At 39.1% G+C, this 15,880-nt stretch overlaps 1 protein-coding gene across 2 annotated transcripts in view; it reads left to right on the top strand.

Annotated features, from left to right (window-relative positions):
- GTF2I (general transcription factor IIi) overlaps window positions 1-15,880 on the top strand; it is an 80,287-nt gene that overhangs the window by 36,691 nt on the left and 27,716 nt on the right. For both annotated transcript variants that reach the window (XM_083875224.1, XM_083875223.1), the window contains exons 12-25: window positions 533-595; window positions 1,285-1,392; window positions 1,739-1,798; window positions 3,515-3,619; window positions 4,312-4,374; window positions 5,281-5,388; window positions 7,066-7,128; window positions 8,388-8,489; window positions 8,683-8,745; window positions 9,423-9,527; window positions 12,024-12,083; window positions 13,788-13,892; window positions 14,796-14,858; window positions 15,551-15,655. In XM_083875224.1, coding sequence (XP_083731350.1) covers window positions 533-595; window positions 1,285-1,392; window positions 1,739-1,798; window positions 3,515-3,619; window positions 4,312-4,374; window positions 5,281-5,388; window positions 7,066-7,128; window positions 8,388-8,489; window positions 8,683-8,745; window positions 9,423-9,527; window positions 12,024-12,083; window positions 13,788-13,892; window positions 14,796-14,858; window positions 15,551-15,655 — 1,173 coding nt within the window. The remainder of the gene's footprint in view (window positions 1-532; window positions 596-1,284; window positions 1,393-1,738; window positions 1,799-3,514; window positions 3,620-4,311; window positions 4,375-5,280; window positions 5,389-7,065; window positions 7,129-8,387; window positions 8,490-8,682; window positions 8,746-9,422; window positions 9,528-12,023; window positions 12,084-13,787; window positions 13,893-14,795; window positions 14,859-15,550; window positions 15,656-15,880) is intronic.

The following is a 15,880-nucleotide window of genomic DNA, read 5'->3' as shown; positions in this document are numbered from 1 at the left end:
ATTTAAACTACTCTTTCTCACACCGAATATTGATCAGCTAATCCTGTTTGTCTTGTTCTTGCACTCTGCCTGAACAAAAGCATTGTGACCATGAATTTCCCTCTCATGTTTCATTGTTGGCCTTGTAGCCAAATCATCATAGCGCAGCAACCATGAGTGTGTAGAGATGTAAAAAGACACATTATCTTTGGGGACATGCAGCCTTTGTTTATGTTTCCAGTAATCCTGAGTAAGAGAGGGGAAAATAGTTATGATTGTATTAACCCTACAAAGCCAAGACTATGGAATTTCTTTCATAGCACCAAGTCTGCACTGCTGCATGTGCAGTTTATCAAGTGTAATGCTCATCTCCTTGCCTTAGTCTGGAATTGCTCAAAGGCTCCTGGTACCATATCTTTGGTTCTATTTTTGTTGCATGTTATGAGTGCAAGGGGCTTCCTTGACAGTGTTGGTTTAAATGCAAAGGCATGGAGTGTTTGGTTGAAAATCTTATCTGTGTCCATCACTCACCAGTTCTGGTTTTCCCTTTCAGATCCCTCCCAGCCTGACTCATCAGAAACAAGTGAAGATTCTGAGGCTGAATTCAGTAACGGAGGTCAGTTCTTCAGGTCACTGATTTCAGTCTGTTGGACAGTTTTGTATCCAAAATGTGTTTTCCAAACCCGACATTACTTGACACTGAATGAAGAAAACTGTGTGCCTGTGTTGACTGTTATTTGATTTGTGCACTGCTTGGTAAATGAACCTGGTGGAGAAGTATTAGAAAACCACAATATACTGCTGGATATGGGACTGACTGGGCTAGATTTGAAATGATGGCAGACAGAAATTTGTATCTCTTGAGTAATTTTTAAGCATTGGTAATGAGATGTACTAGTGGAATGCTATTACTTCCAGTTATCTGAAGAAGGTAGTCCCTTTCTGCACAATTTATTTGGTGCTTCCTTTTGCTGTTGCATGGTCATTTTATGATGATGCAATGTGCAGTCATGTTTCAGAAGACATAGTTGTTTTCCTTAGGAAGTAGAGAAGCAGCTTTGTTTTTTGCTGTCTTGTGCTTTGCACAGGCCCTTTTGAAGGAACAAGTTGTTCCTTCACAGGTAAGAACAGGAAGGAGCTTTCTGAAGTTTCTCAGGTGAGTAATTTATTGCAAAATTTGGTGTCCAGATTAGCAGAATTCCTTGTTTGTCTTAGAGTTTTTTAAAATTCAAAGCAATTCCAGAGCTCCCAGGGAGTTTCCTTGGAAAAAAAAAAGTGATTTTTTGTTGTTGTTGTTTCTTAAAGATGATGATGATGATGAATACATGCCCCCTAATGAGCAAATGGAGAGCACTGAGTCAGCTAATGAAGCTGCCAATACTGTGAGAAGAAACATAATAGAGTCCAGTTTTGGTAAGATGAAAATTAAAGATTTATTTTATCTCCCTTCTTTGTTTTATGAAAAGGTTGTGGGTAATTTTGTGATGCAACAAAAATCAGTATGATTGCAAAAGTAACTGTAACATCAACTGATTATTTAGAACCTTTTTGACAGAATTAAGGAAGCTAAACAATAAAAGATACACAGCAATTTTAGGATTTCATTTAAGACCCATGGTCTCTGTGTAGGCAAATTGCTGCAGTATAATCATCATCATAGACTACCTCTTTTTTTTTTTTTTTTTGTTAACTGATTTGACGACGTAAATAGACACACAGACACTGTCCATCATTCAGCAGTCCTGTTTTTCCCTTTCAGATTCCTCCCAGCATATTGTTTCAGCAACTGAGAACCCTGAAGTTGAGGTGACTATTGAAGGTCAGTATTCCAGGTCATTAATTTCACTTTGTTGGACATTTTTATATCCAAAATGTGTTTTCCAAAGCCTACATTAACATGACATTGAATGAAGAGAATTGTGTGCTGGTGTTGAATGTAGTTTGGTTTGTGCACTGCTTGGTAAATGACCCTGGTGGAGGAGTATTAGAAAACTAAAGTATACTGGAGCATATTGGACTTACTGGGCTGGTTTTGAAATGATGGCAGACAGGCAATTTGTATCTTTTGCATATTTTTCAAGTGTTGGTAATGAAAACTACTCATTGAACTGACAAGATGTTGTAGCATTCATTGATTGTGGAGAACACATTGCTTTGTAAATACACTGTAGTTGTGTGTAATATTTGTAGTTCACACTAGCTTCTGGGAAGGATGGTACTGGAACAGAAAGGCTGTTGTTGCAGGTGGTGTAGAGTGAAGCCTCCAGGTGTCTGTGTAATATTGATAATGATGAGATACAAACCTTTGCACTTAGGACCTCCCTTTCTCATCTAAATGGCTCTAGAGCTGCTAACCAGTGTCCCTGGTGTTCTCATGTTAGGATCTTGGTAGGAGATCAGCTGTGTTTCTTGTATTTTTGAGTTAGTGTTCTGTAAGTGCTTCAAAAGCCTGCTGAGATTGGCTTTTGCAGTGGTTGCTTGTGGAATTGGATTAAGAGCACCCAATTGGCAATTTGGAAAGCAGTCAGGGCAAAGTGGGACTTCTGGCATTTGGTACAAAGGGGACACTTGTGGCATTACCTTCCCTGTCTTAAAATGCAGCACGGAAATAATTCCAACACTACCTCAACAGAACAGTCATGAAGTTCTACATATATTTAGAGGCCTTTCCCACAGAAGTAAAAGTGCTGGGTAAAGGTTTCCTTTGACAGAATGTAACAGAGCTGTATAGGTACAAGTTATGTCACTATGTGATATTTATTCTTGCTAAGTGAACCATAACCTTGATGACGTTGGTAAATGTTTTTCTGTATGTGAAATTAGGTTTTTTTGTCTGCTCTAAGCATTTGCTTCCTCTGAGGTTGGAGGTATTGATAATTGGTAATCTAAAAAAGGTCATTACCATAAGGCAGGGCTGGATTGGGGAGTGACTGACTCAGTAGCAGCTCTGACCAATGGCGCAGTTTGCTGTTCTGTTATCTGTCCACCTGTGTGTGTTTAAGGTTGAGTTGACCTGTTTGATGAATTTCATTGGCACCCATTAGTAGTTTTGCTCTGGTTTGAAAGTGTGTTGAAAACATTTGAGATCTCTAGACAAAACTTACATACTGTCTTTTGAGATCTACTAATGGAATGCTATTACTTCCAGTTATCGGAAGACAGTAGTCCCTTTCTGCACAATTTATTTTGTGCTTCCTTTTGCTGTTGCATGGTCATTTTATGATCATGCGATGTCCAGTCATGTTTCAGAAGACAATGTTGTTTGACTTGGGAAGTAGAGAAGCAGCTTTGTTTTTTGCTGTCTTATGCTTTGTACAGGCTCTTTTGAAGGAACAAGTTGTTCCTTCACATGTAAGAATAGGAGGTTTCTGAAGTTACTTAGGTGAGTAATTTATTGCAGAATTTGATATCCTGATAAGCACAGTTCCTTATTTTTGTTAGAGTTTTGAAATTCAAAACAGTTCCAGTGCTGCACATGCTTTCCTTGCAAAAAAACCTTTTTTAAAATATTTTTTTTAATTTTTATTTTTTAAAGATGATGATGATGACTACCTGTCCCCTGACAAGAGACGGAGCAGCACCAAGTCGGGTAATGAAGCTGCCAATACTGGGAGCAGAAAAGGTGAAGCGTCCCACTCTGGTAAGATGAAAATTAAAGATGATTTTATCTCCCTGCTTTGTTTTATGAAAAAATGTTATGGGTTGATTTGTGCTTCAAACAATTCCAGTATGGTTGCAAAAATAACTCACTTTTCCTAATTTTTTATATCCTTTTTGAGAGAATTTGAGGTGCTAAAAAATTTTTAAATACACAGCAGTTTTGGAATTTTATTTAAGAGCCATGGGCTCTGTGTAGATGCATTGCTGCAGTATAATCTTCATCGTGGCCTACCTCTGTTCTTTCTTATTTGGTGTGATGATGTAAATAGATGCACAGAAAGTTGGAATCTTTTGGCTGTGGTCTTTTGTGATCCCTTAAGTTGGGTTCTCCACAGAAATGCATCCGAGGGCTTCAGTTTAGTCTGGTTAAAGATGCTTTGCCTGTGGTATTTTGTGGTCCTTTACCTCTACTTTATTCTGTGCAGTAATTTTCTGCTTTTGTAAGGTTCTGTGCTGTCTGAAATGTTTTTTACTTTATATTTTTGAAGGCATCCACCAGAGTTCATATAGCATTGAAGGAAGAGTTGTGGAAATATAGTCCACAGCTTTGAGGTGGGAAATGTGTTTTGTGAGGATAAATTAACATCATTGGATATTTTTTCACAGAAATATTTGGAAAGATGACCAAATAGCCTGTGTCTATTATTCAGCAGTCCTGTTTTTCCTTTTCAGATTCCTCTCAGCACGACTCTTCAGAATCAAGTGAGGATTCTGAGGCTGAACTCACTAGTGAAGGTCAGTTCCCCAGGTCATTGATTTCAGTTGGCATTTTTATATGCAAAACGTTTTCCAAAGCCTACATCACTTGACATTGAATGAAGAGAATTGTGTACCAGTGTTGACTGTAGTTTGGCTTGTGCACTGCTTGGTAAATGAACCTGGTGGAGAAGTATTAGAAAACCACAATACTGGGAGCATACTGGGCTTACTGGGCTGGTTTTGAAATGATGGCAGACAGGCAGTTTAAATCTTTTGCATATTTTTCAAGTGTTGGTAATGAAAACTACTCATTGAACTGACAAGATGTTGTAGCATTCATTGATTGTGGAGAAGGCATTGCTTTGTAAATACACTGTAGTTGTGTGTAACATTTGTAATTAACAAAGTAGCTTCTGGGAAGGATGGTACTGGAACAGAAAGGCTGTTGTTGCAGGTGGCGTAACTGAAGCCTCAAAGTTTCTGTCTAATTTGCAAATTTCATGACAAAACTTGGGTACTGTCTTTTGATATCTACTAGTAGAATGATATTACTTCCCATTAGCTAAAAAGGGTAGTCCCTTTCTGCACAATTATTTTGTGATTCCTTTTGCTGTTGCATGGTTGTTTTATGTTCCTGGGATGTCCAATCATGTATCAGGAGACACTGTTGTTTGCCTTAGGAAGTACAGAAGCACCTTTGTTTTTTACTATCTTGTGCTTTAAGCAGATGCTTTTGAGGGAACAAGTTGTTCCTTCACAGGTAAGAACAGAGGCTTTCTGAAGTTACTCAGGTAAGTAATTTATTGCAGATTTTGATGTCCTGATAAGCATAGTTCCTTAGTTCTGTTAGAGTTTTGAAATTCAAAGCAGTTCCAGTGCTGCCGATGAATTCCCTGGAAGAAAAAAATCAATAATTTTTGTTGTTGTTGTTGTTTCTTAAAGAGGATGATGATGATGAGTACCTACCCCCAAGCAAGAGACGGAGGAGGACGAGGTCGACTAATCCAGCTGCCAAAACTCGGAGAAGAAAAGCAAAAGGGTCCAATATTAGTAAGATAAAAATTAAAGAAGATTTTATTTCCCTGCCCTGTTTTTTGAAAATATTTTGGGTAATTTTGTGGTGCAGGAGTGAGACATGTTAGTGCAAGCCTTCATTTCAAAGCCATGGACTTTGTGTAGATGAATTGCTGCAGTATAATCATCATCATCACTGGTTGCCTCTGTTGTTTTTCTTACTTGAGTTGACAACATAAATAGACACACAGAAAGTTGGTATTTTCTGGTTGTGTCCTTTCATGGTCCCTTTTGTTGGGTTCTCCACAGAAATGCATCCATAGGCTTCAGTTTACTCTGGTTAAAGATGCTTTGCCTGGAATATTTTGTGATCCTTTACCTCTCCTTTATTCTGTGGTTTGGTTTAGTTTGGTTTGTAGACACATTAATGTGTCTGCTTTTATAAAGATCTATGCAGTCAGAAATATGTTTTTTACTTGATATTTTTGAAGGCAGCCACCAGAGTTCTGATGGCAGTGAAGGAAGAGTTGTTGAAATACAGCTAGAGGCTTTGAGATGGGAAATGTGTTTTCTGAGGATGAATTAATATCGTTGGATATTTTTTCACAGAAATATTTTGGAAAGATGTTGTGTAATATAAATTGTACATCTTCTCCAACCATTCTCTTTTCATGTTTCCACCAGGTTTTTGGGAATTTGTCAATATTATGAAGCAATTTAAAGTGTACAGGGCTTTGGCCACCCTACTCTGCAGGCTTTTGTGATTTTTGTTTTGGTTTGGTTTTAATCTTCCAAATCACACCACTCTGGGGCTTACTATATGCAGATTGTGATGGGAGCAGTCATTATTTTAAGTCATGAAAGGCATTTGTAAGGTGCTTGTCTCCCAAAGTTTAGCGGTTTGATGGGATGTGAAAAGTCCATCATTGTCGGGGTGGCTTTGCTGTGAGCATGTGGCTCTCCAGCCTTGTTGTGTGCTTTTGAAGCCAGGTTTTGCAAGCAGCAAGCTTATCCTTGCAAATCCAATTAGTTTTGCTTTGGAGGCAGCTACCACTATAGTTAAGGGTACCATTACATGAAATTCAACAGCATTTCTCCTAAAAAAGAAGAAGGAAGTGTTGAGATAGTTTCTGATACAATTAGCTTCATTTTCTTTAACTGTAGTGCAGTTAAATATTAATTGCTCTTTCTCACACTATTTGATCAGCTACCTCTGCTTGTCTTGTTGGTGCACTGTGCCCTGCCTAAAGCATTGTGACCATGAATTTTCCCTCCCTTTTGTTTCATTGTTGGCCTTGTAGCCTGTTATAGAAATTGTCGTAGCACAGCAACTATTAGTGTGTAGAGATGTAAAAAGATACATAATCTGTGTGAACACACAGCCTTTGTTTATATTTTCAGTAATCCTGAGTAAGAGAGGGGAAAATAGTTATGATTGTATTAACCATACAAAGCCAAGACTATGGAATTTCTTTCATAGCACCAAGTCTGCACTGCTGCATGTGCAGTTTATCAAGTGTAATGCTCATCTCCTTGCCTTAGTCTGGAATTGCTCAAAGGCTCCTGGTACCATATCTTTGGTTCTATTTTTGTTGCATGTTATGAGTGCAAGGGGCTTCCTTGACAGTGTTGGTTTAAATGCAAAGGCATGGAGTGTTCAGTTGAAAATCTTGTCTGTGTCCATCACTCACCAGTCCTGTTTTTCCTTTTCAGATCCCTCCCAGCATAATGTGTCAGTAACAACTGAGAAACCTGGAGTTGAGGTCACTGTTGAAGGTCAGTTCTTCAGGTCACTGATTTCAGTCTGTTGGACAGTTTTGTATCCAAAATGTGTTTTCTAAACCCGACATTACTTGACACTGAATGAAGAGAACTGTGTGCCTGTGTTGACTGTAGTTTGGCTTGGACACTGCTTGGTATATGACACTGGTGGAGAAGTATTAGAAAACCACAATATACTGAAGCATATTGGACTTACTGGGCTAGATTTGAAATGATGGCAGACAAGCAATTTTTTGCATATTTTTCAAGTGTTGGTAATGAAAACTACTCATTGAACTGACAAGATGTTGTAGCATTCATTGATTGTGGAGAACACATTGCTTTGTAAATACACTGTAGTTGTGTGTAACATTTGTAGTTCACACTAGCTTCTGGGAAGGATGGTACTGGAACAGAAAGGCTGTTGTTGCAGGTGGTGTAGAGTGAAGCCTCCAGGTGTCTGTGTAATATTGATAATGATGAGATACAAACCTTTGCACTTACACTTGTGGCATTACCTTCACTGTTTTACAATGCAGCACAGAAATATATTCCAGCACTACCTGAACAGAAGTGTCATAAAGTTCTACATATATTTAGAGGCCTTTCCCACAGAAGTAAAAGTGCTGGGTAAAGGTTTCCTTTGACAGAATGTAACAGAGCTGTATAGGTACAAGTTATGTCACTATGTGATAGTATTCTTGCTAAGTTAACCGTAACCTTGGTGGCGTAGGTACATGTTTTTCTGTATGTGAAATTAGTTTTGTCTGCTCTAAGCATTTGCTTCCTCTGAGGTTGGAGTTATTGATAATTGGCAGTACTAAAAAGGTCCTTACCGTAATTAAGACAGGGGTGGGTTGGGGAGTGACTGGCTCAGTAGCAGCTCTGACCAATGGCTCAGTTTGCTGTTCCGTTGTCTGTCCACTTGTGTGTGTTTAAGGTTGAGTTGACCTGTTTGATGAATCTCATTGGCGCCCATTAGTAGTTTTGTTCTGGTTTGAAAGTGTGTTGAAAACATTCGAATTCTCTAGACAAAACCTATGTACTGTCTTTTGAGATCTACTAATGGAATGCTATTACCTTCCATTTGCTTTCTGAAGTTACTCAGGGAGGTAATTTTTTGCAGAATTTGGTGTACTGATGAGCACAGTTCATCATTTCTAATGAATATTTCTAATATTTCAGTTAGAGTATGGAAATTCAAAGCAGTTCCAGTGCTGTCCATGAGTTCCCTGGATAAAAAACCGATTTTGTTTTTTCTTTGTTACTTACAGAAAATAATGGCTACCTACCCCATGATGAGAGGCTTAAGAGCTCTGAATCAGCTAATCCAGCTGCCAGTACTGAGAACAGGAATGCAGAAGAGTTCAATTTTGGTAAGATGAAAATTAAAGATGATTTTATCTCCCTGCTTTGTTTTATGTGAATGTTCTGGGTAATTTTGTTCTGCGACATATTGTGAGAGCATGGGGCTTCTTTGACAATGTTGGTTTAAATGTAAAGACATGGAGTGTTTGGTTGAAAATTTGTCTGTAACCATCATTCAGCAGTCCTGTTCTTCTCTTTCAGTTTCCCCCCAGCATAATGGGTCAGAAACAAGTGAGGGATGTGAGCTTGACGTCACTTTTGAAGGTCTGTACCCCAGGTTATGGGCTTCAGTTTGTTGGCCAGTTTTGTATTCAAAATGTGTTTTCCAAAGCCTGCGTTACTTGACACTGAATGAAGAGAACTGTGTGCCTGTGTTGGTTGTCATTTGGCTTGTGCGCTACTTTGTAAATGAACCTGGTGGAGAAGTATTAGAAAACCACAAAAAACTGGAGCATATTTCACTTACTGGGCTGGATTTGAAATGATGGCAGACAGAAATTTGTATCTCTTGAGTAATTTTTTAGCATTGGTAATGAGATGTACTAGTGGAACACTATTACTTCCAGTTATCTGAAGAAGGTAGTCCCTTTCTGCACAATTTATTTAGTGCTTCCTTTTGCTGTTGCGTGGTCATTTTATGATCATGCGATGTTCAGTCATGTTTCAGAAGACAAAGTTGTTTTCCTTAGGAAGTAGAGAAGCAGCTTTGTTTTTTGCTGTCTTGTGCTTTGCACAGGCCATGTGCCCAAGTTGTTCCTTCACAGGTAGGAACAGGAGCTTTCTGAAGTTTCTCAGGTAAGTAATTTATTGGAGAATTTGGTATCTTGATAAGCGTTGTTCCTTAATTCTGTTAGACTTTTTTGATATTCAAAGCAGTTCCAATGCTGCCGATGAATTCCCTGGACAAAAACCCTATCTTGTTTTTTCTTTCTTACTTAAAGGAGATGATGATGAATACATGCCCCCTGACAAGGAACTGGAAAGCACTGAGTCAGCTAATGAAGCTGCTGAGAGTGGGAGCAGTAAAGCAGAAGAGTTCAATTTTGGTAAGATGAAAATAAAGAGGATTTTATCTCTCTGCTTTGTTTTATGAAAAGGTTTTGGATAATTTTGCACTGCAGTAGTGAGACATGTGAGCAAGCCTTTATTTCAAAGCCATGGACTTTGTGTAGATGAATTGCTGCAGTATAATCATCATTATCACTGGTTACCTCTGTTGTTTTTCTTATTTGAGTTGACAACATAAGTAGACACACAGAAAGTTGGTATTTTCTGGTTGTGTCCTTTCATGGTCCCTTTTGTTGGGCTCTCCACAGAAATGCATTTACTCTGGTTAAAGATGCTTTGCCTGGAATATTTTGTGATCCTTTACCTCTCCTTTATTCTGTGGTTTGGTTTAGTTTGGTTTGTAGACACATTAATGTGTCTGCTTTTATAAAGTTCTGTGCAGTCAGAAATATGTTTTTTACTTGATATTTTTGAAGGCAGCCACCAGAGTTCTGATGGCAGTGAAGGAAGAGTTGTTGAAATACAGCTAGAGGCTTTGAGATGGGAAACATGTTTTGTGAGGATGAATTAATATCATTGGATATTTTTTCACAGAAATATTTTGTGTGAAAGATGTTGTGTAATATAAATTGTACATCTTCTCCAATCATTCTCTTTTCATATTTCCACCAGACCAGGTAGAAATGGGGTTTTTTTTTCCCAGGTTTTTGAGAATTTGTCAATATTATGAAGTGAATTAAAGTGTACAGGGCTTTGGCCGCCATACTCTATGGGGTTTCACTGCACATTCACCCTTTTTGTTTTTCAAGGATAGACTTCAGTGTGCCATGGGCATGCATGGCTTGACGTGTAGGGGAGTAAGGAATACTAGTGTGGTGTGAGACACCCCAGATGTATAGAAATTGTCGAGTGTTTTGTGAGACATGTGCTGGGCATTATCAGTTTTGATGGTGGGGAATGCAGCAAAGGCTGGTCCCCAATGTGCGATGGCATCACGGCTTCTTTCTGCAGTGTGGACCGAGGCTCATAGGGCAGATTAAAAAGCGTCTACAGAAACATCCACATATTTTAAATGACCAAAATCAGAAATGTGTGTGACATCCGTCTGCCAAACCTATAAAGCTCATGGACCCCAGGTGTTACCCTCCATCTGCAGTGGCACAGTGTGGCTTTGAACCCCAGCAGCTTCTTCTATTTACAACGTCTAGACCATTGCAGCAGTGCCCCATTCCAGCAGCTCTCCCAGCTGCTCTCCTCCACTGGGCTGCTCTCTCTGCTGCTCTTCCCACAGCCAGGCTCCTACTGATCACGTCGGGGTCACCAAATGTCACAGTTGAGACGGACATGACATGACATGACATGACATGACATGACATGACATGACATGACACACCAAGCTTCATGAGGCAATAGCAAATTTTATTGTTAACAGCTTTCTTTTGTATGGTTTTCAAAGAACCTTGTATTCAGTCTTGATCGGCTAGAAATTTTTTATCACCCACCTCACTGGACAATACCTGCACACGTTCATGCTCCTCAGGGATTGGCTGGCATCTACTGCTTGTGTTTGATCTCGGCCTCTCAGTACTTTATTCATAGAGATGTTTACTTCTTTTCCTTTACTGGTATGGGCTGGTTGACTTATGGTCAGGGTCGACTGTGAGGCCTCCAGGCCAGCTGTTAGCAACCAGTTTTCCATGAACTGGATGATGTATTTGACGTAGTTCAAATATGAACCTCCAGTTATGGTGTCCCACTAGATACAACTGAATTTCTGCTATAGATGACACATATCAAGTGAAGAGAAACCTCTGAAACAGAGATACCTTCAGACTTGCTCCCAAGGTGATACCTTACTGCAGCTTACAGAGATCTGAAAGAAGATACCCTTCCAAATACACAGGCGCAGATTTATTCTGCAGGAATCACTGACATATTTTCCTTCATGCACTGCTACTTAATTTTTATATAGTTTCTGATACAATTAGCTTCACTTTCTTTAGTTGTAGTGCAGTTAAATTGCTCTTTCTTACGTCAAGTTTTGATCAGCAAATCCTGCTGGTCTTATTGGTGTGCTCTGACTGAACAAAAGCATTGTGACCATGAATTTCCTTCCCACCTTTCATTGTTGGCCTTGCAGCTGGTTATGGAAATCATCATAACACAGCAACCGTGAGTCTGTAGATATGGTAAAAGACACATAATCTGTGTGAACACACAGCCTTTGTTTATATTTTCAGTAATCCTGAGTAAGAGAGGGGAAAATAGTTATGATTGTATTAACCATACAAAGCCAAGACTATGGAATTTCTGTCATAGCACCAAGTCTGCACTGCTGCAGGTGCAGTTGATCAAGTGTAATGCTCACTTTCTTGCCTTAGTCTGGAATTGCTCAAAGGGTCATGGTAACATATCTTTGGTTCTATTTTTGTTACATGTTGTTAGTGCAAAGGGTTTCTTTGACAATGCTGTAGTATTTGTTTGAAAATCTTGTCTGTGTCCATCATTCACCAGTCCTGTTTTTTCCCTTTCAGATTCCACTCAACATGTTCCAGAAACAACTGAGAACCCTGAGGTCGAGGTCACTGTTGAAGGTCAGTTCTCCAGGTCATTGATTTCAGTTGGCAATTTATATCCAAAATGTGTTTTCCAAAGCCTACATTACTTGGCACTGAATGAAGAGAATTGTTGACTTTAGTTTGGCTTGTGCACTGCTTGGTAAATGACCCTGGTGGAGGAGTATTAGAAAACCAAAGTATACTGGAGCATATTGGACTTACTGGGCTGGTTTTGAAATGATGGCAGACAAGCAATTTTTTGCATATTTTTCAAGTGTTGGTAATGAAAACTACTCATTGAACTGACAAGATGTTGTAGCATTCATTGATTGTGGAGAACACATTGCTTTGTAAATACACTGTAGTTGTGTGTAACATTTGTAGTTCACACTAGCTTCTGGGAAGGATGGTACTGGAACAGAAAGGCTGTTGTTGCAGGTGGTGTAGAGTGAAGCCTCCAGGTGTCTGTGTAATATTGATAATGATGAGATACAAACCTTTGCACTTAGGACCTCCCTTTCTCATCTAAATGGCTCTAGAGCTGCTAACCAGTGTCCCTGGTGTTCTCATGTTAGGATCTTGGTAGGAGATCAGCTGTGTTTCTTGTATTTTTGAGTTAGTGTTCTGTAAGTGCTTCAAAAGCCTGCTGAGATTGGCTTTTGCAGTGGTTGCTTGTGGAATTGGATTAAGAACACCCAATCGGCAATTTGGAAAGCAGTCAGGGCAAAGTGGGACTTCTGGCATTTGGTACAAAGGGGACACTTGTGGCATTGCCTTCACTGTTTTACAATGCAGCACGGAATAACTCCAACATGACCTGAACAGAAAGGTTTATATGTGAAGAATCATGAAGTTCTTCATATATTTAGAGGCCTTTCCCACAGAAGTAAAAGTGCTGTGTAAAGGTTTCCTTTGACAGAATGTAACAGAGCTGTATAGGTACAAGTTATGTCACTATGTGATAGTATTCTTGCTAAGTTAACCGTAACCTTGGTGGCGTAGGTACATGTTTTTCTGTATGTGAAATTAGTTTTGTCTGCTCTAAGCATTTGCTTCCTCTGAGGTTGGAGTTATTGATAATTGGCAGTACTAAAAAGGTCCTTACCGTAATTAAGACAGGGGTGGGTTGGGGAGTGACTGGCTCAGTAGCAGCTCTGACCAATGGCTCAGTTTGCTGTTCCGTTGTCTGTCCACTTGTGTGTGTTTAAGGTTGAGTTGACCTGTTTGATGAATTTCATTGGCACCCATTAGTAGTTTTGCTCTGGTTTGAAAGTGTGTTGAAAACATTCAAATTCTCTAGACAAAACCTATGTACTGTCTTTTGAGATCTACTAATGGAATGCTATTACTTCCAGTTATCGGAAGACAGTAGTCCCTTTCTGCACAATTTATTTTGTGCTTCCTTTTGCTGTTGCATGGTCATTTTATGATCATGCGATGTCCAGTCATGTTTCAGAAGACAATGTTGTTTGACTTGGGAAGTAGAGAAGCAGCTTTGTTTTTTGCAGTCTTGTGCTTTGCACAGGCCATGTGCCCAAGTTGTTCCTTCACAGGTAGGAACAGGAGGTTTCTGAAGTTTCTTAGGTAATTTGTTGCAAAATTTGGTGCCCTGATAAGCAGAGGTCCTTATTTCTGTTAGAGTTTTGAAGTTTAAAGCAGTTGCAGTGCTGTCCATGAGTTCCCTGGACAAATAACTAGTAATTTTAATTTTTTTTTAATTTTTTTTTTTCTTTTTTAAAGATGATGATGATGACTACCTGCCCCCTGACAAGAGACGGAGCAGCACCAAGTCGGGTAATGAAGCTGCCAATACTGGGGGAAATAAATCAAAAGGGTCAGATAGCGGTAAGATGAAAATTAAAGATGATTTTATCTCCCTGCTTGGTTTACTGAAAGGATTTTGGTAATTTTGTGCTGCAGGAGTGAAACATGTTAGTGCAAGCCTTCATTTCAGAGCCATGGACTCTGTGTAGGTGAATTGCTGCAGTATCATCATCATTATCATAGGCTACCTGTGTTGGTTTTTGTTATTTGACGTCGCAACATAAATAGACACACAGGAATTTGATATTTTCTGATTGTGTTCTGTCGTGATCCCTTATGATTGGTCCTCCACAGAAATGCATCCATGGGCTTCAGTTTATTTTGGTTAAAGATGCTTTGCCTGGGATATTTTGTAGTCCTGTACTTCTCCTTTATTCTGTGGTTTGGTTTAGTTTGGTTTATAGCTCCATATGCTGAGTGTGGCCCTTTGAATCAGTCTAAGGTTTTGTTACACACCTGTTTCTGATACCTGGTATTCTTCACAAGTTTCGGTAAGAGAGGTGTGGAAAGTTGTATCATCTTTTGCTGAATATTGTGAGGTGAAGGTCCAAAGTGACACAAGGTCCCCAGGCAGGTGCAAAGGACAGCTGCTTTATTGTAAAAACATGGCCTTTTTTAAGCAGGTAGTGTGTTATCAGTTTCATATTCTAAATCATAACAAATGTAAATCAACAGGCCACATCATACACGATGTGAACATGCCATGGTTACATAAAATGTTTTTCTACCTCTAACTCAGCTAAGTCACTTTCCCCTAGTCCTTTTCTGCTTAGCAGGCCTAAGCAATGATTTTATGAGGCCTTCCCTTTGTAAGGTTTCGCCTATAGCCAAAATGGAATAAATCTGTTGTGTATGAAAGCTAGTATTTATGAGAAGGTCTAGAGGTAGTGGCTGAAAATTGTAGATCCTGTTTTTCCCTTTCAGATTCCTCCCAGCATGACTCAGCAGAATCAAGTGAGGATTCTGATGCTGAACACTCTAGTGAAGGTCAGTTCTCCAGGTCATTGATTTCAGTTGGTTGGGCATTTTTATATCCAAAACGTGTTTTCCAAAGCCTACATCACTTGACACTTAATGAAGAGAACTGTGTGCCTGTGTTGACTGTTGTTTGGTTTGTGCACTGCTTGGTAAATGAACCTGGTGGAGAAGTATTTGAAAACCACCATAAACTGGAGCATATTTGACTTACTGGGCTGGTTTTGAAATGATGGCAGACAGAAATTTGTATCTCTTGAGTAATTTTTAAGCATTGGTAATGAGATGTACTAGTGGAATGCTATTACTTCCAGTTATCTGAAGAAGGTAGTCCCTTTCTGCACAATTTATTTGGTGCTTCCTTTTGCTGTTGCATGGTCATTTTATGATCATGCGATGTGCAGTCATGTTTCAGAAGACATAGTTGTTTTCCTTAGGAAGTAGAGAAGCAGCTTTGTTTTTTGCTGTCTTGTGCTTTGCACAGGCCTTTTTGAAGGAACTAATTATTTAATTTATTTAGGTAATTTAATTAGTTTAATTTATTTATCAGGGAATTTATTTATCAGGTAATTTATTTCAAAATCTGGTATTCTGATAAGCAGAGTTCCTTAATTCTCTTAGAGTTTTTTAAAATTCAAAGCATTTCCAGTGCTGCCCTCAAGTTCCCTGGACAAAAAAGTGATTTTTTTTTTTGTGTCTTCAAGATAATGATCATGACTATGTACCCCGTCACAAGAGACAGACCAGCACCAACTCGACTAATGCAGCTGCCAATTCTGGGAACAAAAAAACAAAAGAGTTCAATTTTGGTAAGATGAAAATTAAAGGTGATTTTATCTCCTTTCTTTGTTGTATGAAAAGGTTTTGGGTAATTTTTTGCTGAAGGAGTGAGACATGTTAGTGCAAGCCTTCATTTCAGAGCCATGGACTCTGTAGATGTGTTGCTGCAGTATAATCATCATCACAGGCTACTCCTGTTCTTGTTATTCGATGTGACAACATAAATAAACACACAGGAATTTGACTGTGTTCTT

Source organism: Zosterops lateralis (assembly GCF_965231275.1).
Source record: "Zosterops lateralis genome assembly, chromosome: 19".
In the NCBI taxonomy this organism is placed as follows: Eukaryota; Metazoa; Chordata; class Aves; order Passeriformes; family Zosteropidae; genus Zosterops; species Zosterops lateralis.
Note: the sequence above shows the minus strand (reverse complement) of the source record. Positions and strands in the feature narration are given on the sequence as shown.